Source organism: Scylla paramamosain, chromosome 21 (assembly GCF_035594125.1).
Source record: "Scylla paramamosain isolate STU-SP2022 chromosome 21, ASM3559412v1, whole genome shotgun sequence".
Lineage (NCBI taxonomy): Eukaryota > Metazoa > Arthropoda > Malacostraca > Decapoda > Portunidae > Scylla > Scylla paramamosain.
This window is the reverse complement of record NC_087171.1, coordinates 7885767-7908266: the sequence shown is the minus strand read 5'-3', so window position 1 is coordinate 7908266 and position 22500 is coordinate 7885767. Positions and strand designations below refer to the sequence as shown.

Genomic DNA, 22500 nt, shown 5'->3' with positions numbered 1-22500 from the left:
ACTGTTAAAAATAAATAAAAATAAATAAATAAAAAGTAAAAGAAAACACATACAAATACATTAAAACCCAAAAAAGTCTGGACAGATATAAAAACGAACGTAATATTTCTCAATCATTTCTATTCAATAACGTCTTCAACATAAGCGGTGACGTATGAAAGGTAGCGCCATCCTTCCTTTGCCTCAGCATGTTGAGTAAAGCGGTCAGTTTCCTTTCTCCGCCGTCTTTCATATAAACCCAGTGCAGTAACTCCGTATATCCGTCGATTCTAACTCACAATGCATTAGTAACATGACTGACGTGTCCAGACTTTGGGATAACCGCGTAAAACATCCATCCTTCCTTATTCGCCAATGGTTTTCTTCTGTCTCGTGTGGGGAAACGCCCAGGGAAGTGAAGTGTTTTCGCTTCTCCTGCACAACGCGTCAAGGTTTGCAGCGCCTCCTAAGACTTTCCTTCGCCGAGTTAGCAGTAGATCAGGAGGTGGAAGAAAGCCGCCAGTAACTCTCTCTCTCTCTCTCTCTCTCTCTCTCTCTCTCTCTCTCTCTCTCTCTCTCTCTCTCTCTCTCTCTCTCTCTCTTTCTTTCGGTTGCAATCTTTCCATTTTCTTCCTTCGCCTCGCCTTTATCACTGGCACATGTTTCTTTCTAAGACATGGAAGTTCAGTAGATTTCCGGGTATTCCTGTATTTTTGTTCTGTTTTCTCATCTCTTCATCTTCATTGGGACACTTTTATTTTACTAAACTGAAAAAATATCTTTATCATCCTTGATTTTTTTTTAGATATTTTTTTTCTAAAAACAGGTTTTTACTCTCATTTCCAGCTTTCAGATATTATCAAAACATTTTGAATCTCTCTCTCTCTCTCTCTCTCTCTCTCTCTCTCTCTCTCTCTCTCTCTCTCTCTCTCTCTCTCTCTCTCTCTCTCTCTCTCTCTCTCTCTCTCTCTCTCTAACACAACCCGGGAGCGATACTTCTTCGTCTTCTCTTTCACTCTCTCCCTCTCTTTTCCTCTTCCTCCTAAACCTACTCCTCCATCTCCTGCTCTTCCTCCTTCACCACCACCCTTACCATCACCTCGTCCTTCTCCTACCTGCTCCTGCTCCTCCTCCTCCTCCGTCTCTTCTTCCTGCGTAGTAAAAAAGAGCCATTGCCGCGGGCCCACACTAGACATGGCTGGCCGGTTTTTGAGGTTAACCTTCGGGTCACAAATACTCGAGCACTTTTGTTCCCCCGGCTGCTCCTTGACCCATGCAGATCTTTCATTTATGTAATTCAGCCTCAAGGAGACCCGTGTGTGTGTCTGTGTGTGTGTGTGTGTGTGTGTGAGAGAGAGAGAGAGAGAGAGAGAGAGAGAGAGAGAGAGAGAGAGAGAGAGAGAGAGAGAGAGAGAGAAAGGAGGGTGGGTGGGTGGGAAAGAAGAGAGGATGGGAGGGAGGGTTGAAAGAACGGGAGAGAGAGAGAGAGAGAGAGAGAGAGAGAGAGAGAGAGAGAGAGAGAGAGAGAGAGAGAGAGAGAGAGAGAGAGAGAGAGAGAGAGAAAGCAAAAACAGAGACAAACAGACAAGAACAGACAAACAGAAGGACAGAAACACACAGACGCACAGACATACAAACAGACATACAAAGACAACAGACAAATGCAGACACTAAGAGCCACAGCGAAAGACAAACAGATATAGACAGACAGACATGCGATGGCAATAATATAAAGGAGACAAGCAGAGAAAAAAGGGAAGAATAGAAGAAGGAGAAAGGAGAGATGGAGGTGAAGTGGAGAGACGAGGGAGGGATGGAGAGAGGAAGGGAGAGAGGATGCCACAAAAGTCTTACCTACAGCAGTATAAAAGAGGATAAGAGAATGAGGACTGTAAGGTGTAGCAGTAGCAATAGCAGCAGTAGTAGTAGTAGTAGTAGTAGTAGTAGTAGTAGTCGTAGTAGTAGTTGTTGTTGTAGTGGTAGTAGTAGTAGTAGTAGTAGTAGTAGTAGTAGTAGTAGTAGTAGTAGTAGTAGTAGTAGTAGTAGTAGTAGCAGTTTATATTTTTTGAGCGGAAACTTAGCAGGCTCTCCATTTATTCCTCTATGCCCGTCTCCTTCACATGTAAAAAAAAAAAATAGTACAAATTCCTCCTTTCAAAATACATAGCAGTGTCCTCTCTAGTCCTCACAGCGGTTTCAGTCCACAACACAAACATGTACTGTACATCTCCTCAGACCAGTATGTAATCTTCTCTTTTCTCTCCACTCTTATTCATGTAACCATCGCCTTCTACCGCCAAAGTCTGCAGTAAAGAGCCTTGGGTAAGTGTGTGGATGCGTGTGTGTGCGAGACTGACTTGCTCGAGATTGTGTTCAGTGAATGGGGACGAGCACCGAGAAGGAAGGAAGCTGAGGGTAAATCTAGTTGTAGAGTCCCGTAGGAATATGCAGGGGTAAGAGTGAGGCAATAAGGTCTTGAAGGGAAGAGAGGCTTTGGGATTGCTATACAGTCCGCAATTACGTGGAATAAAGGTTGCATCATCGTACTCTTCTAACCGACCCGCCAACACTGCGTCTGGAACTGTGCATGACTTACGTTTAGGGAATACTTGTCACTATTACTAGTACTAAATGAAGGCAGCATATATTATTTCATTATTGAAAATCCAAAGTCTGCTATGTATCTTTAGTCTCTCTTTTCTCTTTTATCTTTCACTGTATCTTGTGTGTGTGTGTGTGTGTGTGTGTGTGTGTGTGTGTGTGTGTGTGTGTGTGTGTGTGTGTGTGTGTGTGTGCTGTGTGTGTGTGTGTGTGTGTGTGTGTGTGTGTGTGTGTGTGTGTGTGCGTGTTTTACGCGCGCTTCAAAGAACACAAAGAAAGTGACGAGTTAGTTATTGATATTTAAAGTAAAGGCTCCTACTCATTTTTTTTTCTTTTAAAGCACCTCTCTCTCTCTCTCTCTCTCTCTCTCTCTCTCTCTTCTCTCTCTCTCTCTCTCTCTCTCTCTCTCTCTCTCTCTCTCTCACTCTCGTTCTGTCTGTGTGTGTGTGTGTGTGTGTGTGTGTGTGTGTGTGTGTGTGTGTGTGTGGGTGTGTGTGTGTTTCGCCTGTCTGTTGGTCCTTGTCGTGTTGTCAGTCCGTCCCGCCCACCTTTGTGAAGGCTGACGTGCTATGAGACAGCTGATCCTACCCATTACTACGTTGTTGTTGTTGTTGCTGTTGTTGTTGTTGATGGTGGTTTTCCTTTATTGTTGTTGTTATTGTTGTAGCTGTATTTCTCATTCTCCCTCCCTTCCTCTCCCTTCTCATTTTCTTCTCCCGTTCCTCCAACTCCTCTTTTTCTCCTTTTTCTTTTTTTTTCTTTTTGTCCTTGTTATTATTTTGTTGTTGTTGTTGTTGTTGCTGCTGCTGTTGTTGCTGGTGTTGTTGTTGTTTACGCTTGGTACAGTTTGCTGCTGCTGTTTCCTGCTGCTGCTCCTGCTGCTGTTACTGATGCTGCTGTTGCTGTTGTTGTTGTTTTTCTTCTTCATTTATTTCTTATTATTATTTTTCTATTTTTATCTTCTTCTATTTTGTGTACCTCTTCTTAATTTTTTTCTTATTATTATGATTTATATTCTTATTTTCTTCTATTTTTGTACCTCCTCCTCCTCCTCCTCCCTTCTTCTTCTTCTTTCTCTTCTTTTACTTATTATATCTCTTCTTCTTTCTCCTTCTCGTCTTCTTCCTGCTCTGTTTCTTTTGTTTTTTCCCCTAATTTTTGTTCTTCTACTTCCTCTCAATATTCGCCTCCTTCCATTACGCTGTCGCCCTTCCGAGTAATAATCGATAATTACAAATACGTTTGCGGGCAAATGTATTGATATATGCTCTCTCTCTCTCTCTCTCTCTCTCTCTCTCTCTCTCTCCTCTCTCTCTCTCTCTCTCTCTCTCTCTCTCTCTGATGTGGCACAAGGTCTTCACTATTGATCTCGTAAAGGACGAAGAAACAAAGATTCTAGCATTATATATGTATGTAAGACATCCAACTCTTGCTCATACCCCTTCTATAGTTTCCCCTCCCCCTCCCTGTTGTCTTATTTCTCCTCACTGCTACTACCGGTACTCGTTTTCTCTGTTGTTTTCTTATTCTTTTACTTTTTTTTTCTATTTAGCTTTTCCTCTGTATTTTATTTCACTCGTTTTCATCCATGTTTATTCTTCTTTGTTATCTTCCTGTTATCCTATTACTCCTCCTGTTATCCTATTACTTCTCCTCCTCCTCCTCCTCCTCCTCCTCCTCCTCCTCCTCCTCCTCTGATCATATGCAGATCACAGATTTCCTTATATTTCTCGTCCTCAAATTCTTCCTTCTGAATTTTCTCTGTTATAATATTCATTCTCCTCCTCCTCCTCCTCCTCCTTCTCCTCCTCCTCCTCCTCTTCCTTCTCCTCTGCCCGTCATATGCAGATTACAGATGTAACACCTTAAGCTATATATATAAAAAAAAATGGATGGTATATCCACAACAACACGACATTCGTCATGAAAAAAAAAATAGAAAATAAAATGCTAAAGTATGTGACAATATATATATATATATATATATATATATATATATATATATATATATATATATATATATATATATATATATATATATATATATATATATATATATATATATACTTACATCAGTTTCGAGAAAACCTACAAATAAACACACACTGCACTGTCGCAGTCACAATACGTCACCCTCTGCACTTACTTCCTCAGTGTTTCAGAGTTTTTCCCTAATCTCAAGTCCTCCAATGTAATGAGTCCCCCTACAAGACCTGAATATTGACGCTTGCAGATTCCTCGCATATCAGAGGAGCTATAATTGAGAGAAAAAAGGTAAATAAACGCTGAATAGTGGAAGTGCGTGTGGCTTATTACTCGCTAACTGGTCATGATTCTACAGCAGTTCAGTGTAACTACCAAACGTAACGAGTATAGAGTATTATAAACAGATATAGAGGATAATAAACAAGGACTATAAGTAGAACAATCATTTTCCTAGTATATAGTTGTTAGTACATGTATCTAGGAAAACCTTATCTCATGATGAAGAAAAAAGGATAAAAGACTAAGGATCGTACTCTCTCTCTCTCTCTCTCTCTCTCTCTCTCTCTCTCTCTCTCTCTCTCTCTCTCTCTCTCTCTCTCTCTCTCTCTCTCTCTCTCTCTCTCTAGGATGCTGAGGACAGGGAAGAGAGAGAGAGAGAGAGAGAGAGAGAGAGAGAGAGAGAGAGAGAGAGAGAGAGAGAGAGATACAGACAGGAAGCCAGAGAGAGACAGAGACAAAGAAAGGGAGACAGTAGGGGCGCAGAGGCAGAGCTTAGACGGTGGCGGTGAATGATTAAGAAGCCACGTAGAAGGTTGGTAAATAATAGAGCACAAGCAACAAAAGGTGGCAATAAAGGAGAGCTGGAACAATTACAGATATTGAGGAAGACTTAGAGACTCCAGCCAGATCAGGTTAAGTGTCCCACGGGAAACATACGTACGGCCGGCTGGCTCTCTCTCTCTCTCTCTCTCTCTCTCTCTCTCTCTCTCTCTCTCTCTCTCTCTCTCTCTCTCTCTCTCTCTGGGTCTCGGTGTGATTGTGTTGTTAGTGCCTCTTCTTGCTCTTCTTTGTCTTTTTTATTCTTTTCTTCTACTTATTCTTATTTTCCTTCTTCCTCTTCTGAAAACATTCAGCAGCGACATAACGTACAAACAAAAAAGCTAAGAGAAGCAGCAAGAAGCCAAGAGGCCTACACGTGACCGTCCCTGTGAGGACATACACACATACTATCCATCATCCCTATCAATGAATCTATTTAGTCTTCCCAAAAAAAAAGTTCTAATGACTCGGCACTAACCACCCGATTCCTGAGTCTATTTCATTCATCTAACACACTGGCTATCCTTTTCCCATTCACTACACTCTGCTCGCCCTTCACCGAACGCGCTGAAACGTGGCGAATCTGCAGGGCAAAGTTCTTAGTTAATATTCAGAACAGATGGGAACAGGTGGGGCAGAAGGCAGGCTCCTCGGGGCAGTTTGGCGGCAGTTTGAACGGTGTTCGCCTGGTCAAGTGAAGCGTCGAGAGGAGTGTGCTGCAGCTGTTGTGTGAGTGAGGGAGAGGTTAACACACACACACACACACACGGATTGGTGGGACTGAGGCAATGATTTCACCTCCTTGCTGCGTATCATGGACCATTCCACGTTTTAAATACTCTCATCCGATCAGCGAGGTTAAACAACGTTGGGTCTGATTAGCATTTGGATGGGTGACCGCCTAAGAACACCAGATGTTGGCATTCACCAGTTTTCAGGGAGTGCTTCGTGTTGGCCTGATGGTTTCTTACAGCTTCCCTATTTTCTTGTGTTCTTATTACTTAGAGAAAATGTGCACTTTTGCCGCCATTGTATTCAACTGTTCATTGTTCCTTCGTGTTTGGTCGTAGAGAAACAGAAACAAACGTACAGAAAGACAAACCAAGAAACAAGCAGATTATTAGCACAACAAACAGACAAAGAGACAGATAACATGAGTATATACATAACCAAACTCCGAAGTGGTAAACAGAATGGTACCACGAACAATACAATAATTCACCGCAACATCATCATCATCATCACTGTTACCATCATATTAGGAAATTCCATTGTTTTCATCACTATCACAACTACCACCACCACCACCACCACACATCACCACCACTACCATCACCATCATCACCACCACCACCAACAACAACAGCAGCAACAACAACAATCTCTTCCCCTGCGCCCCTCCCAAAGATCAGGCTAAGGCTCCCCTCCATCCCTCTCCCTTCCCTCTTAAGGAGAAAAAGGTCCCCTACACCCTAAAAGAAAGATTGCGTGTATACATGTGGTGCAACTTGTCTTACACACACACACACACACACACACACACACACACACACACACACACACACACACACGATGAAGAAGAAAAAGAAAAAAAGAAAAAGAAAAAAGAAGAAAAAGAAGAAAAAGAAGAAAAGAAAGAAAATAAAAAAGAGGAGGAAGTAGAAGAAAAAAGAACAACAACTACTACTAATACTACTACTACTACTACTACTACAAAAAATAGTAGTAGTAGTAGTAGTAGTAGTAGTAGTAGTAGTAGTAGTAGTAGCAACAAAGACAAAAAGGGAAATAAAGCAGACGAAGATTTTTCAACATTAAAGATGCATTACCACGTGAAGATGAAAAAAAAGCGAGTGAATGAGAAATATATCAAAGAAACATTAGGAAATTATTACGAACCCTTTCACTAAGTAACTGTTTGTCCCGTGTTTGATCCTTCCCTTCTTGACCTTCATTTAACCACGCCTCCCTCCCGCTCCTGTCCGACCCTGCCCTACTTACTTCCAGAGTATGGCTCTCTCTCTCTCTCTCTCTCTCTCTCTCTCTCTCTCTCTCTCTCTCTCTCTCTCTCTCTCTCTGTCTGTCTTTACTCGTTCCATCCCACAGTTTTTCTTCACCGCTAAACCCACTGTGTTTTTCTTCATCACCCAGCCGCCCTCGCCCTCCAAACACTCCTGTATTCCATCACTTTTCCAGCTCTTCCAAAGGTATTCCAGTCCACTAGCCTCTCAGAACACACTCCAGTTTGTCCTGTCTCACCTTGTTTCATTCCTCGTCTGTCCATCCATATCCTCACTTTAGTAATGTTGTTTCAGCAATCCACCTTCATACCACGCCTTTCCAGTCCTCCCTCACGTACCGGCCAGGCCCAACACACCCTCATCCCGCCTTCCAGCATCGCACCCGCCACGCCTCTCGCCTCCCACGCCCTTCCTCCGCCTCTCCCTCTCCGCAAGACGGACGACTCCGAGCTCAGGCCACATTACTTCTCCCGTTTGCTCGAACTCCAGGAAAAAGCAATGAATATTTACTCTGGATAATTCGGTTACAGTCACAAAGTTAGCCTGTGGAGTCTTACACACACACACACACACACACACACACACACACACACTGAGACGTAAAGGGAATCTAAGTGTATCTGATGCTTAAAGTACTTGTAGTTATAATTGTTAGCAGTTAAATATACAGTTAAAAATACGTGGTTTGTAGAATGTTTAGTATAGGTAATAAGTTTAAGATACTGAACGAAGGGAGTGTGGATTGAAACCAGAGTAAGAAGGAAAGCTACTCAAGATATCTTCAGAAATACAGCCCATTGTCTCGCTGACGTCACCATTTTTTTTTTTTTTTACTGGATGGAGAAAAACAAAGACCGCTAATAAATGCTATTCAGTGACTGGCGAAAACCGTCTGCCAGAAACATATAAAAAAAAACACACTGACTAGAGAAATTGGACCTATAACATTCTGTGGGTAATGTATTCAACGTAAGAACTAATCATGTGGGAAAATACTGACAAAGTTCGTATCAGGCAAACATTTAAAGAGATTTAACATGCGAGGGTGAAGAGAGAGAGAGAGAGAGAGAGAGAGAGAGAGAGAGAGAGAGAGAGAGAGAGAGAGAGAGAGAGAGAGAGAGAGACGAATAAACAAACGGACAGACAGAGACAGCAGAGACAGTAACAAAGATAGAAACAAAGACAAAACAGAGACAGAGACAGATGAAGCAGGTATTTTCAGGGAAGCAGCAACAGCAGCAACACAGAGACGGGAGACAGTAAGACGAGTAACACAGCTACCGAGAGTGAGAGATTGGAAACAGTCACTCAAAGGAGGGGACTTGACAAATTGAACACTCTTTGACAGGACCCCATTTGATACAGTCGTGTTGGAGGAGTCCCCGCCTCTCCCTTAGTACTCTCCATACAGAATATATAGTACTCTGCATATACAGCCTTTAAAATGCGATAAGAACTTTGCCTTTAGCCACTAAGAAAAAAAGAGACATGCTGTTGACTCTCGTAATTTAACATTTAACAGGATATTAGAGAGTAAATACTGATTCAAGTGGTGAGAAAATAATGAAAGAGAAAAATCCTGCTAATAATGAGACTGACGAACGTGAAGGGTAAGATAGTGATAACAGCACGGCAGGAAGGTGATGATAATGATGATGATGATGATGATGATAATGATGGTTCTTTCTAGTTTCTTATTGTTTCATAAAGATCAAGTAAGTATTTCTCTAATAACTCGGAGCTAACAACTTATTACTGAGTCTATTTCATCAATCTACCACTTTGACAACCAGTTTCTTCTTATCTCTTTTTTTTTTTTTAATCAAACTTTATCACGCTTGAGCTCGTTATTAAATACAAATGCTAATTTAGTAAAACAATACCTTCCACTTGCGGATCTGAACTAACACCGCTGGGGACCCAATCAGATCTTCTTGCCACACAAGAACCCTGGCAGCTTCTGGTCTTATTAACGAATGGGACAAGTGACTTCTTTCAGGCAATGAATATGAAATCTCTAGCATTTTTACATTACCGCTGAAGATTCTTTTGGGATGAACGTGTATCATAAGGTGAGTATTTTACCTGCAAGATTTTGAAATTATTATTGAAATTCATGGGATTAGGTAGAGTTGGATTAGATTAAAAGCCAAAGTTAACTGAAAAAGGAGCTTGGGGCGTGCGTCACTAAAGGTAACATTTATTAATTACTGTACACATACGTATACTCTTACACAACATAACCTGACACAACCACACCTACCATAATCTAACCTCACCTCTGGACGTGACCCAAAATATATGTGGGCTTGTGGACGTGAACCTCAGACCAAGGAAGCTAGAGTCTTAAGCTTCTTTGCCTCAGGTTTTCAAATTTTCGACCATATTATTGCTTTCTACAAACAATTTCCTATACCATTATATTGTTAGCCGCGTTACGCATTAGTCCATAACTTGAACCTGCGCTCGGTCTTAAAGTATAGATTATAACAAAAAGGTCCATGAGCGAAATACAAGAGATTACCCTGCAATACTACACAAGTTACGCAAGCGCTCAACAGATGGCGTTGTCCTCGCTGCTACTGTTCAACGTTTTCTTTCCGTTCTGAGTTATGTCTTGTAACGAGTTATACGAAACTACTGATGAACCTTGGTTGATCCGAGACCTCGACACACAGGTTTGTTTGGAACCATGAAGCAATGAGAGACGTATGGGACGAACCCGCCCAGTTGCCCTCATTGCGATTTTGTGGATGCGATCGATACAGGGATCATTACCAAATACATTCCCGGGGTGGGGGGGGATTAGGGGAGCAGCTGTGGAAATAACCTTAGCCTATTTTTTTTTCTTTTATCCTGAGTACATGTTTATTTCTGAACTGATACTTTTATTCAAATTGTGATCTACACAATGAAGGGAACAACACTAAAATTAATGAACTGAATTAATCTAAACCTAACTCAAGCTAACTAATCTTTGAATAAAAACGTCAATGTCATCTAAATATTATTCAGACATTCTACAAACATGATGATGAATGGGACAATAGATCAACCACTCACCTTATCTTATGTTATTGTCTTCCAGCTCGCCATTGTCCTGCCCTGCCCACCAGCGTCCTCTATCCTCACTCCAATTAAGGTTTGATGTTCCCACCGCCACTTATTTGCATAGCAGTCCCCACAAACCGCAAAAACACACAAAGCACTACACTACATTGCACCATTCTATCACTTATAAAACCTCAGTCACATAAAGTAATGGAGCAAGATGTTAGTTCAAGTGATCCACCACACCACCACACCCTCACCTCCACACGACGGCCAGACCAGACAGACTGTCTTCACTTAGGGACATTTCATATCATTTCCTCACCTAAAGGAGTAATAATGGTTTCTACTTGTGAATATGATAAAAAAAAAAACACACACACACACGCACACACACACACACACATTATGATAATAACTCATTAATATCAGAAAACCCTAAATGAGGCTTTTAATGAGTGACTGAAGCAAAGTTTCGAAGCACCTCAAATTATTATAAATGCTGAAAAATTCTTCTTTCGAGAAAATTATACTGTATGTAATACTTCTGTGGTGGAAAACACACACACACACACACACACACGAAAATTAGTGTTCTGCAAGTTATGATAAACTTTGTTGATATTTCCGTCAGGGCAGCCAACCATTCCAAAACTGCATGATGTTACTGATCTCAGTTTGACTACGAGCTGCCAGTTAAGTGATTCCTTGTAAGCATGTGCGAAAGAGTGAATACAGTGTGATGATTTTCTGCGCAAGTGGAACTTTATTCACCACGTCAAGCAAAGAAGACGTGATTCTCAGTACTAGAAAATTTGCTGTTCAGCAGGCGGGGAACAGAGACAGTGATGGACGAGCAAGGTACGTGAGTCAAGTGGTGGTGGTGTGGTGAGGCTGGAGTCGTGTACGTTATCTTTCTCCATTCTTCTCATTTCCGAAGTGTATCACAGCATGGATAACAGAACACTCTAAGTTCAACATAGAGTATCACAAAATACGCGTCAATCCGTCGGAATCAAAAAGAGGTTAGACAAATTTATGGATTGGGATGATAACTGAAAGTATGTAGAAATGACTCAATGATCCAGTCATTACCATGCCTCTTGTCACCACCATTACTCCAGTGGCACCATTCACGCCAAAGGTTCCTCCACCACTTCCACTCAGCACCCCACCATCTACACCCTCTGCTCCAGCTCTCCCCACTGTCAGCATCCCACCCAGTACTTGTTCTAATGGTCAGGTGCCCTCCAATGGACATGCAATGCTTACAGTTAATGGGACGATACGAGTCCCTCCAGAAGGCATGGAGGATACACCTCAGGCAACAGAAATCCCTCCAGTCTAAGGAGAACACTATGAACTATACTGATTTACTCTTTTATAGTCGAGACATTCTAATAGACAGTGCATGGATGCACAGTGCATAAGTGAGACTGTGTGGTATGGTTATTAGTGTGAGAGATTTGTGAACATCGCACATGGTGAACATGGTGATGTTTAATTTGAAAAAAAGATACATATATTCCTTTGGCAATTTAACTGAAGTGATAAGAAAATGTGAAATATTTGAGGAAATTTCAGCTCCCACTGCATTCACCTGAAATGAAAACACGTAAATGCATTTAATGTACTTTAAAAAAGACATACTGTATTTAATTGTGAGTGATCCATTTGTCCAGGAAACTTGTGGTCTTGAGTGACTTAGTAAAAAGGGAAAAGAATTGTGTAATGGGGTACTCTTGGTGTCACTTTCACTTCTTGCCTCAATTTGAGGCCTTAAGAAACCGCCACGTGTAGCTAGATCTGATGGCTTCCTGTAGCTTTCCTTACTGCCTTACGTTCCTATCAATCAATCAATCAATCAGTCTCATAGCTATTCCCATCCTGCACCACTTCACCGCACCATCGTAATCGTCTATGCCTGGGTCATTTCATCGCGCTCTGATCGGAATAGCAAACAGCCGCGCCATTAACGCCATCACTGCCGCCGTAATCGTAACAACAAAAGCGCACATTAAGCAGTTTTCTTCATTATACTTCCTACGAGAAAAAAAAAAAACGTCAAAATTCCTTACCCAATAAGGCTCAGATTCCTTTTACTAAACACCTTCCCGCGTCACTGTTCATTGTTATCTAGAGACGAGTAGATAGATAAACAGCTAGATATATGGATATATACATACACACATACATACATATACGGACAGATAGATTGATAGATTGATAGATAGCTTGATGGAAAAATAGATGGACAGCTAGAAAGACAGATAGATAGATAAGCAAATAGATAGGTAGATAGGTTGATAGATAGTGGATAGACAAACAGATACATATTGACACACACACACACACACACACACACACACACACGTTCTAATATTTGATACGATCACCACTTGTTCTAGATTATTTGATGAAGGGACGGGATTGATGTCCTGGTCACAGTGTTGCCGTTTGACGGAAATTCGTCTGCTAAACGGGTAGACACGTGACCCTACGGAAGTCACGTGACCAGCGGAAATATTTTCAGAATGCTGTTTTCGCCAATTTTATGAATGAAATAAATATTGTATTAAGAATAATGTTATTAAACTTATCAAATTAACCCGTACCCTTGTACTTAACGCATTATCTGTCACTGTTAGACAACCAGAGGCTATGTCAGTGATATTTGCCTGCGGAAACTGTCAGAAGAGACACAGACTTCTTTGATTTACGTCGAATTCCTGCACCGTGAAACATTTTGAGGTGTCGCATCTATTACCAACACGTACTGCATCTTACATCATGTGAGTGTTATTCTGTATTACAGCTAATATGTTAATATTATCGTTTTCACACTTCTGACAGTGCAGATAGGTATGGTTAAGTCACCCTTAAGTTTGTTTGTTACTTTGAAGATAGAAAAATGAAGTGAGGATGTACGAGTAAACGTACACTTATATGAAATGCATTTATCATGTATGCTATCCAATAAACGTACTTTGAAGTAACTGAAAGTATTTTTACAACAGTTATCATCACCTCAATAGAACCTCAATAGAAAACCTCAATAGGAAACGGTGAAAATTTTACGTCACTACCAGCTACGGAAAAACGGCAGCTCTAGATGTCCACCACTTGTATCGAATATATTTTACTTCTCCTGTTTTCTGTTCTGAGTTTGGGTGATGTACTTGCCCGTTGATGATGTTTGCTACTGCTGGATCAGATGAGGAGCTTGGTGTGTTGATAGCGTGGAGGACCGTTAATGAGCTTGGTATTTCTGGTAACTTGGAGGTCGTGGGTATATAGTGGGTATATAGTTGGTGTGTGTGAGTAAGACACGTATGATGAGAGTTCTTCTTGATTTAATAACAGAGAATGTACACACTTGATTCGAAACGAGATTATAACGTGACGATTGATTGTTCTCTCTCTCTCTCTCTCTCTCTCTCTCTCTCTCTCTCTCTCTCTCTCTCTCTCTCTCTCTCTCTCTCTCTCTCTTTCTCTGAAGCGATATGAATGATGACTGGGCAGCGTCTCTCAAGAATGACTGTGACTGAGCGGAACTGAGTGAGAGACCAAGACTGACTGCTCGTGACTGGGTGACCGACTTTGAAATGAACTGGACCCTGAGAGCTCGTTACCATGTGGGCTGTATTTATCTGAGCTAAGAGGATCACGTTTTGGCTTTTGGGGAGAAGAAATGACCAATGAGATGCCTTGAAATGAGGTGAAAGGGCCAATAGGATATCTCGTTATTTTAGCCAGTGACCAGGAAGGGAGACTTAAAGCGAACACAGCTGTTTTCCCTACTGGAAGTGGGTGTGAAATTCCCTTGAGAGGTAGAGAAGACGGAGAAAAGTTAAAAATAGAATAGACTGGCTGGCCATGGGCACACGTGGGATGAATATACGAACACACATGTGGGATGCATATATGAAATGGTGAATATACATATATATAATAATAATAATTGTTGAGACTGATACACATACACACACACACACACACACACACACACACACACACACATACATTCGTACTCTTCAATAACACATTACGTAGACGCTCCAACACATCCGCGACCTAATCACATCACATTCTCTTCTCCCTTTCCTCACTCCTACATATATTTTTTTTTCTCCGAGGTCGGGACACGCACAAACGCAGGAAAGGAAAACATCACATTAAGGGAACAATAATCTGGTGTGTTTTTCTTTTCTCCTAACTCTTAATAACGGAATTACTATGTCATGTTATTGCCAGCGGGGTAACACACTGTCCATTAGACTCAGCGGGTTTCCTTCTACGCCCCACCTCCACTAATGAGCACGTGGGAGGAGGCTCAGGAGAGGAAGAAGAGGAGGAGGAGGAGGAGGAGAAGGAGGAGGAGGAGGGGGAGGAGGTAAGGAGTAGTAAGGGGAACAGAGAGAACAGGAAAAGGAGCAAAGAAAGGCATAAGAAACTGATACTGTTTTTTTTGCAGTAATGATTACTATTATGAGAGAGAGAGAGAGAGAGAGAGAGAGAGAGAGAGAGAGAGAGAGAGAGAGAGAGAGAGAGAGAGATGGGAACTCCGCAGGGAGGAGAAAGAGAGCGGAAACAAGTGTATTATACCTCCCATCTCTCTCTCTCTCTCTCTCTCTCCTCTCTCTCTCTCTCTCTCTCTCTCTCTCTCTCATTACATTCCACCTCCCTTTTTCCTTTTTCTTCCGTTCATAGCCATTTTTTCTCCCTTTCCTCCAATTTTCTATCCTCCTCTACACCCTCTTTTTTTTTTCTCCTCCCATTTTTCTTTATCTGTCCATTTTTTACAAAATATTTTCCCCTCCCGATTTTCTCTCTTCCTAATACATCCATTTTTTTTCCTCCCCTCTACATCCCTCGTCTTCACCTCAACAGGTCTTCTTTTTTTTTCTCCCAACCCCTTCACATCCCTCTATCTTTCCCTCCAAATCCTTTCTTTTTTTTTCCCCTTCAACTCATCCACTACTTATTTTTCCCCTCTTTGCATCTTTCTTTCTATCTCCTCCTCCTCCTCCTCCTCCTCCTCCTCCTCCTCCTCCTCCCTTTAGTCCTCTTCTTTTACAGTTACACCCGTGGACACTATCTCTCTCTCTCTCTCTCTCTCTCTCTCTCTCTCTCTCTCTCTCTCTCTCTCTCTCTCTCTCTCTCTCTCTCTCTCTCTCTCTCCCTCGCCCTTCGCTCCTACTGCTCTGGCCTGAAGGGAATCTCGTAAGGGTTTGCTGAAGATAAACTCTTAAGAGGATTACAAACACCGAGAAATTACCGCAAGCCGATTCCGAGGGGGAAGATTTCTCTCGTGCGATTATTCTCGTCTGTTCCCGATTTTTTTCCCTTATCGACAGGACTTTGTTTGCTCTGCGTCTCCTCCTCTTCTTGCTCCTCCTCCTCTTCTTTTTCTTGCTCCTCTTCCTCCTTTTTTTCTTGCTCCTTCTGTGGTTGTCTCAGTACTTCATAGATAGATGTTGTTATTGTTGTTGTTGCCCCACTACTGTCCCTGTCTGGTTCTCTCTCTCTCTCTCTCTCTCTCTCTCTCTCTCTCTCTCTCTCTCTCTCTCTCTCTCTCTCTCTCTCTCTCTCTCTCTCTCTCTCTCTCTCTCTCTCTCATATATATATATATATATATATATATATATATATATATATATATATATATATATATATATATATATATATATATATATATATATATATATATATATATATATATATATATATATATATATATATATATATATATATATATATATATATATATATATATCTGTCCACTGCGTCTTCATCATCATCATCATCATCATCATCATCATCATAAACAACAACAACAACAACAACAACAACAACAACAACAACAACAACAAGTAAGAGTAAGAGTAACAAGGAAGAGTAAGAAGAGCTGGAAGGAGAAGAGGACGAGGAGGAGGAGGAGAAAGAGAAGGAAGAAGGTGGAAAGCAGAGATAGATTGGTTATAGTAAAAGGAGAAAAAAATTTCTCTGATCTTTTCACCTAAAGACCAAAAAAGATTGCGTGAATTTTGATGTGGAGTCAACTAGTATATAAGTTTTTATTTAGTTATGATTGATTATGTTGTAAGAAACACCAAGAAGAGATGCAGCATTTATGAAGAATGAAGAATATAAGACAAAAATGAAGAATGAAGATATGAAGATAAGAAAATAGAAGGAATGAACGAGGGAAGAAGATAAACACGAAAACACCACCCTGACAGATGAGAGACGAGGCGTGACCACAGAGAAGAACAAGATGCGGTGAGTCATCACAAGATAAACAGAGCAAAAGAATAGCAACTGATCACAACAAAAGATAGTCAGGTGGCTATCACAGAATTAGTACACAAGGGAAGCAGAGGTCACCGGCAGCAAATGATGTGGACAAGGACAGCCGGCACAACATAGGAAACAGTTTCCTTGTTCCTGATTAAATGGAGATGCGATTTACCGAAGTAAGTCGAGAATGAAATTTACTAAAAGTTATGGGAAAATAAACCTCGAAGTATTGGGAAATAAATCTTATAGCAATGGAAGCCTTGTTGGGGAAAAAAAGTCGCTTTAACATAACAGTGTATATTATGAGGTGCAGGAGACGGGAGTAGTCAGAAGGCAGAAGCTAGACGAAGCTGTCAGACCAGAGAGGATCAAGATGTGCAAGCCACCTGTCACAGTACCAGTAAGTAGAGTCTGACAGTTGCAATGCAGTCCAAAGTAAAACGTTGGTGTTATAAATTGGCAGAGAGGGATTGGGTATGTGTAGGCAGTGTTTCCTCATTGAATGTTAATTGCATGAAGTAATTTGAATAAAAAACGTAATGTGAAGTGTTTCGAGATATGTAACAGAATTTATTTGAAGAGAGAAGAACCAAATTTTTAGTAGGTATTGTCGTGCTACTCTTAGGATGTTGTGTATAACGGTTCAAAGTCGTGTGTGATCGTATAAGTGTAAATATATGCAAACAATAGAAATGAAGTAAACTTTGTAAAAACTCATCGCGTTCCCTTGAACCCACAAGTGCCATTAGAAAATTTCGGGAAGCACCAAGGTCATACAACATAGAAGCAAGACATTTAGCGATAGACGGAGAGACAGAAAGCCGGATAGACAGATAGATAGAGTGATAAAGAGACTTCTCACGTCAGTAGATATGTAACATAGAAATCACTTAGAGAGAGAGAGAGAGAGAGAGAGAGAGAGAGAGAGAGAGAGAGAGAGAGAGAGAGAGAGAGAGAGAGAAAGGAGGAGAGCATTCACGTGTCTAGATCGGGATTCCGAACCAAATCAGCGCCTCCTTCAATGTTTAAGTTCTTTTTAATCATTATTTTCAAGTCAGACGCAATTCCACCTCCTCCTACCTGTCAGCTTCCCTAATTATCCACTAAAAACAAAGGGTTTGGAATTAAAACTACTAAGTGGGAGGTAATAGAATACATGGGAAATGCAGCCCTTCCCTGCTGCTCCCGACACTGCGCACCACCAGATCTTCAAACATAGTGGAAGAAAAACAGGAAGGAGTTTTCAGTTCTTTCTTTCTCTTAGTTATTATACCTATAACGATAATAATAATAATAATAATAATAATAATAATAATAATAATAAAGCTATAAATTAGGCATTAAGAAAGCTCTGATTAAAAGTAAAGAATAAAAGGAAAGAATCACAATGAAAGAATCAGTTCAGGTTTGGAGTTGCCTTAAAACTTCTCTCTTAAATAAAGTCAGGTCAGACAGAGAGTCAGGCAATGCATCCTGGAAGGTTCATGTACCACAAAGTTTTTTTTTTATTTATTTATTTATTTTTATCTTATTTATTTATTTATTTATTTATATTTTTTTTTTCTCTCAAACGTGAAACACCAGCTGGAATGGGTTTCCACTACACTACTTGTAGGCACCTCGCATCACCTCGTGTATGGAAATTCTTAATAATTATCTATCTATTTATGTTATTTATCTATTTATCTATTGTATTTTCCTTTTTTTTGCGTCTATATTTACCGACTAAAGACTGTTTTATTTCTGGTTTCTCTCTTGAACCAATAACATGAGCGACAAAGACGAATTGGCTTTAAAACGTTAGAGAAATACAGATGTCTTGCTTCATCCTGTGCTTTCTTCTGTACTAAATCCACTTCATAGAAAATGACGTTTTGCACACTCTTACTGAAAATAGGTAACAAATAAATAAGTAGATAAAATAAATAAATAAATAAATAATGAAATAACTCACTGTTTCATGCTTTCATTCTCTTCAACCATTTTTCATAGTAAATATTACATATAATATCCCAGATTTATCATTAGAGTAGCATAGATGTTTAATAGCCACAATTTATAAGTGTCTGCACCTTAGTTTATTACTGCAAAAAAAGTCTGGCAACACTGTGCATTTAAAACTAGGAGAGGAAGAGAAGAAGGGAGGGAGAGAGGGAGAAAGGGAGAAAAAGAGAAAGAGGGATGGATGGAGTGAGGGAAAGAGAGGGAGTGAGGAGGGAGGGAGGGAGGGAGGAAGCAGGAGGGGAGGTTGTGACATGAATTACTCAGAACGAAGAGTCTTTTTTTTGTACAGCGGAGTAAACTGGTGAAACTGTAAACAGATGATCTGACGGAACACTGAACGGCACTCCTCTCCCAATTCACGGGGGGCGCCGCACGAGAGGGAGACAGGACATAAGAACATAGGAAAAATAAAAGTATCTGCAAGAAACCATCAAGCTTACACGTGGCATTTTCTTTATAAAATATGCCTGACTCTTTCCATCGAACACTTCCATTCATAACATGCAGATGGACAGACAGACAGGTAGACAGGCAGGCAGGTAGACAGACAGGCAGGCAGGTTGACAGACAGACAGATAAACAGACAGACAGATAAACAGATAGGTAGACAGACAGAGAGACAGACAGATAAACAGGCAAAGGTAAGGAGACAGACAAGTAGACAGTCAAACAGTTAAATAGACAAACAGGTAGGTAAGTAGGCAGGTAGGCATGTAAACAAACAGATCGACTGACAGACAGACAGGTAGACATACTCGCATCAACGGACATGTAGACAGACAGACATACAAGCAGACGAAGATAAATTGACAGAGCCAGACAGACAGACAGACACACACGCAAATACACAGAAAAAAAAAACAGATTGAAAAAAAAACAGATTGAGGGGGAAAAAAAAAGATACAAGTGAAAGCCGGAGAGATCAAAAGACTAATAAAGAAAAAAGAAAAAAGAAAAGAATAGGAAAAGAGATAAAGTATAGAGGAACAGACAAACAAACGAAAATACAAAGAGTAGGAAAAGTTGGAGGACTCGAGAGGCTAAGAAAAAAAAAAAAAAGAGAAGGAGGAGGGGTGGAAGAAGAGAGAGGGAGAGGGAGGCTGGGAGGAACTACATCGAGTTTAGGGAGAAAGAAAACGGTGGTGTTCGGCCTAAAGGGAACTTACGGCCTGTTCCAACCAAGCCACAAACCAAGTGATGGATTTACTACGTAATTTGCACTAATGTCTTCCAGCGCCACCCAACCATGCAAAGAGCTTGGTAATCATGTTCCAGGCCTGAAGTATTCCAGAGGGGAAGGAAGGGAGGGAAGAAAAGGAGAAGGGAGACGGAGAGAGAGAGATAAAGAGAGAGAGAGAGAGAGGGGGGGGTGCGGAGGGAGGGGATCTAGGGAAGCAAGGTCTACGCTCAGACTGGAAGGGAGGAAGGGAAGAAAAGAGGAATTAGCGATGATGAAGGGAGGGAGAGACAGGGAGGAGATAGAGGAGGAGGCAAGAAGGCTATATAAAGACAATTTGTAGCATTAACCAAAGGGCTGGCGATAAAATAATTTACCGAGGGGAGAAAGAGAGAGAGAGAGAGAGAGAGAGAGAGAGAGAGAGAGAGAGAGAGAGAGAGAGAGAGAGAGAGAATTAACCCGAAATAAAGCCCGCACTAATCCTTCGGTGCATACAATGTGTCGTGTCTTTAATCCCAAACAGTTAACAGAATCACACGACCAGGGCGCGACGCTACGTTACCACAGAAAGACGTAAGGAAATAAGAAGACTACAAAAGGCCAATTGACAGGCGAGGCACCTTAACAAATTCTTGCCTCGGGGAGCTGGTAATGGTCAAACTAAACGCGCATATCCACTTTTACTCGATAGTGGATCCTAGGATATTATTCCGGCTCGTGTTTTGAAACGTTTTATCCTCTACAGGCATTATTAGTCGGGGTCTCTTGGGTGATTTTCCCATAAATGATCCTGAAATGTTCTTCAAGTACCGCCAGACTTATGAAAACATCCTTGAAAATGCCAATAACTTAAGGAGCTGCAAGAATCCATCAGACCTACACGTGGTAGTCCCCTTACAAAGCATGCCTATGTATTTCCACCTGTTATCCCTTAAATCTGTCCAATATTTCAAAAGTTCTCAGTCTTAAATGAAATACTGTAGAATATATTTGCCTTGACGTTGTAGTCAAGAATGACGAAAACACTTTTTATTTCGGATGAGCAACTTGGAGTAATCTTTCATGTGTTTTTTCTCATATCTTGCCATTCGTAGTGACTTTTACAGCTTTTCTACTCTTCCACAATTTTTTCATTACTTCCACTGTTATTTTACTTTACCATTTTAGTTCCCCTCCTTTTTTTCTCTCTCTCTTTACCGTATAAAATTTTTGTGGTTTTCATCACTCTGTAGTGGCGCCTTATGACCGCAGTGTTGTGGCGCATTCCCTTTTAAATCACCCAGTCACATTCAAGTGTTGCAATTCTTTTTAATGAGTGTCCTCCCAAGAATTCGATCCTTCAAGAGCCTCTCATGTCCCGCCTTCCTGGTACCCCAATCAACCATCTAAAGGACGCATTGTGCATTCGAAACTGTAATGAAACCTAAAAAGAGAGCGTACGAAGAAAATAACAGGTAAATAATACGGCACCACGCATTCATAACTCCAAAGACCATAATGAGAAAGAACAAGAAGAAAGTAATAGATAAATAACGCGATGCCACGTTTTTTAATGATCCCTCACCAGTCCTTGTAGTGAGAAAACGAGAGTGTGTGTTCTTGGAGGGAGACTCAAGTAATATCTTTCTCGGTCACCTCGTGGGACTGTTAGCAAATTCTTAAGTTTTGCGCCATGATTTCTTCCAGAGAGGAAGGGAGAGAGAGATGGAGGGACAGCAGAGCGGATTCTAGGGTATTTTTAATAGCGAAAACGAAGGCATTAAAGGAAGAAAGGAAGGAATGTGGGTGAAAAGAAGGAAGTGAAATAAATCAGAGTACTGGCAGAGAGAAAAAAGAAAAAAAACAGATGAAAGCGGGGAAGAGGTTTAAGGACACAAACACACACACACATACACACACACACACGTGGAAGGAGAGCCACACGGCCATTTGATGAGACACTCGCTAGCCCTGGATTAAGCAAGGTGGTGGTGGGATAACATAGGACCCCTTCCCCTCCTCCTCCTCCTCCTCCTCTTTACCCTACCTCCCTTCTCTCTCTCTCTCTCTCTCTCTCTCTCTCTCTCTCTCTCTCTCTCTCTCTCTCTCTCTCTCTCTCTCTCTCTCTCTCTCTCTCTCACGCAAATAATCATGTGTGTGCGACAGTTGTATTAATGGGGGAGGATCACCATCACTCCCTCTCCCCCCACCTCTCTCTCTCTCTCTCTCTCTCTCTCTCTCTCTCTCTCTCTCTCTCTCTCTCTCTCTCTCTCTCTGCAGACGCCCACCACACCACACACAGCCCCGCCCCGCCCCGCTCCGCCCCGTCCCTGCCTCCACCGCCGCAGCTTCCCTCTGTCCAATCCCCTTCATCTTTGCCGAGCCTCACTCTTCACACGTTCATCATCTTGCCATTATTTCCACGTTCGCTCTTTCGTTCCTAATCCTTTACGTTTTTTTTTTTCTTTCTCTCTCGTTTTCCTTTTGCGTCTATTCTGTGTCTCCTTTCCCTCTCATGTTCCTTCCTCCCTCTTGTTCTTAACACCACCACCACCACCGCCGTCACCGCCACCGCCAGTCTAG

The 22500-nt window shown here is 41.3% G+C and overlaps 2 protein-coding genes and 1 long non-coding RNA gene across 7 annotated transcripts in view; 2 read left to right on the top strand and 1 right to left on the bottom strand.

Moving 5' to 3' along the window:
- The window catches only part of LOC135110948 (uncharacterized), a 52538-nt gene extending 41940 nt beyond the window's left edge, over positions 1 to 10598 (bottom strand). For all 3 annotated transcript variants that reach the window (XR_010273501.1, XR_010273502.1, XR_010273503.1), the window contains exon 1: positions 10470 to 10598. This is a non-coding gene — a long non-coding RNA (uncharacterized LOC135110948). The remainder of the gene's footprint in view (positions 1 to 10469) is intronic.
- The window catches only part of LOC135110946 (lachesin-like), a 155719-nt gene extending 144982 nt beyond the window's left edge, over positions 1 to 10737 (top strand). Inside the window, exon 10 of the mRNA XM_064023666.1 lies at positions 10495 to 10737. Within this exon, the coding sequence (XP_063879736.1) occupies positions 10495 to 10547 (53 nt within the window). The 3' untranslated portion in view covers positions 10548 to 10737. The remainder of the gene's footprint in view (positions 1 to 10494) is intronic.
- A 6331-nt stretch (positions 10738 to 17068) lies between these two features.
- Positions 17069 to 22500, top strand: part of LOC135110944 (uncharacterized) — a 35106-nt gene continuing 29674 nt past the window's right edge. For 2 of the 3 annotated variants that reach the window (XM_064023656.1, XM_064023653.1), the window contains exon 1: positions 17069 to 17157. The gene's annotated coding sequence lies outside the window, so the exon portion shown is untranslated. The remainder of the gene's footprint in view (positions 17158 to 22500) is intronic. The other variant, XM_064023654.1, reaches the window with a different exon arrangement.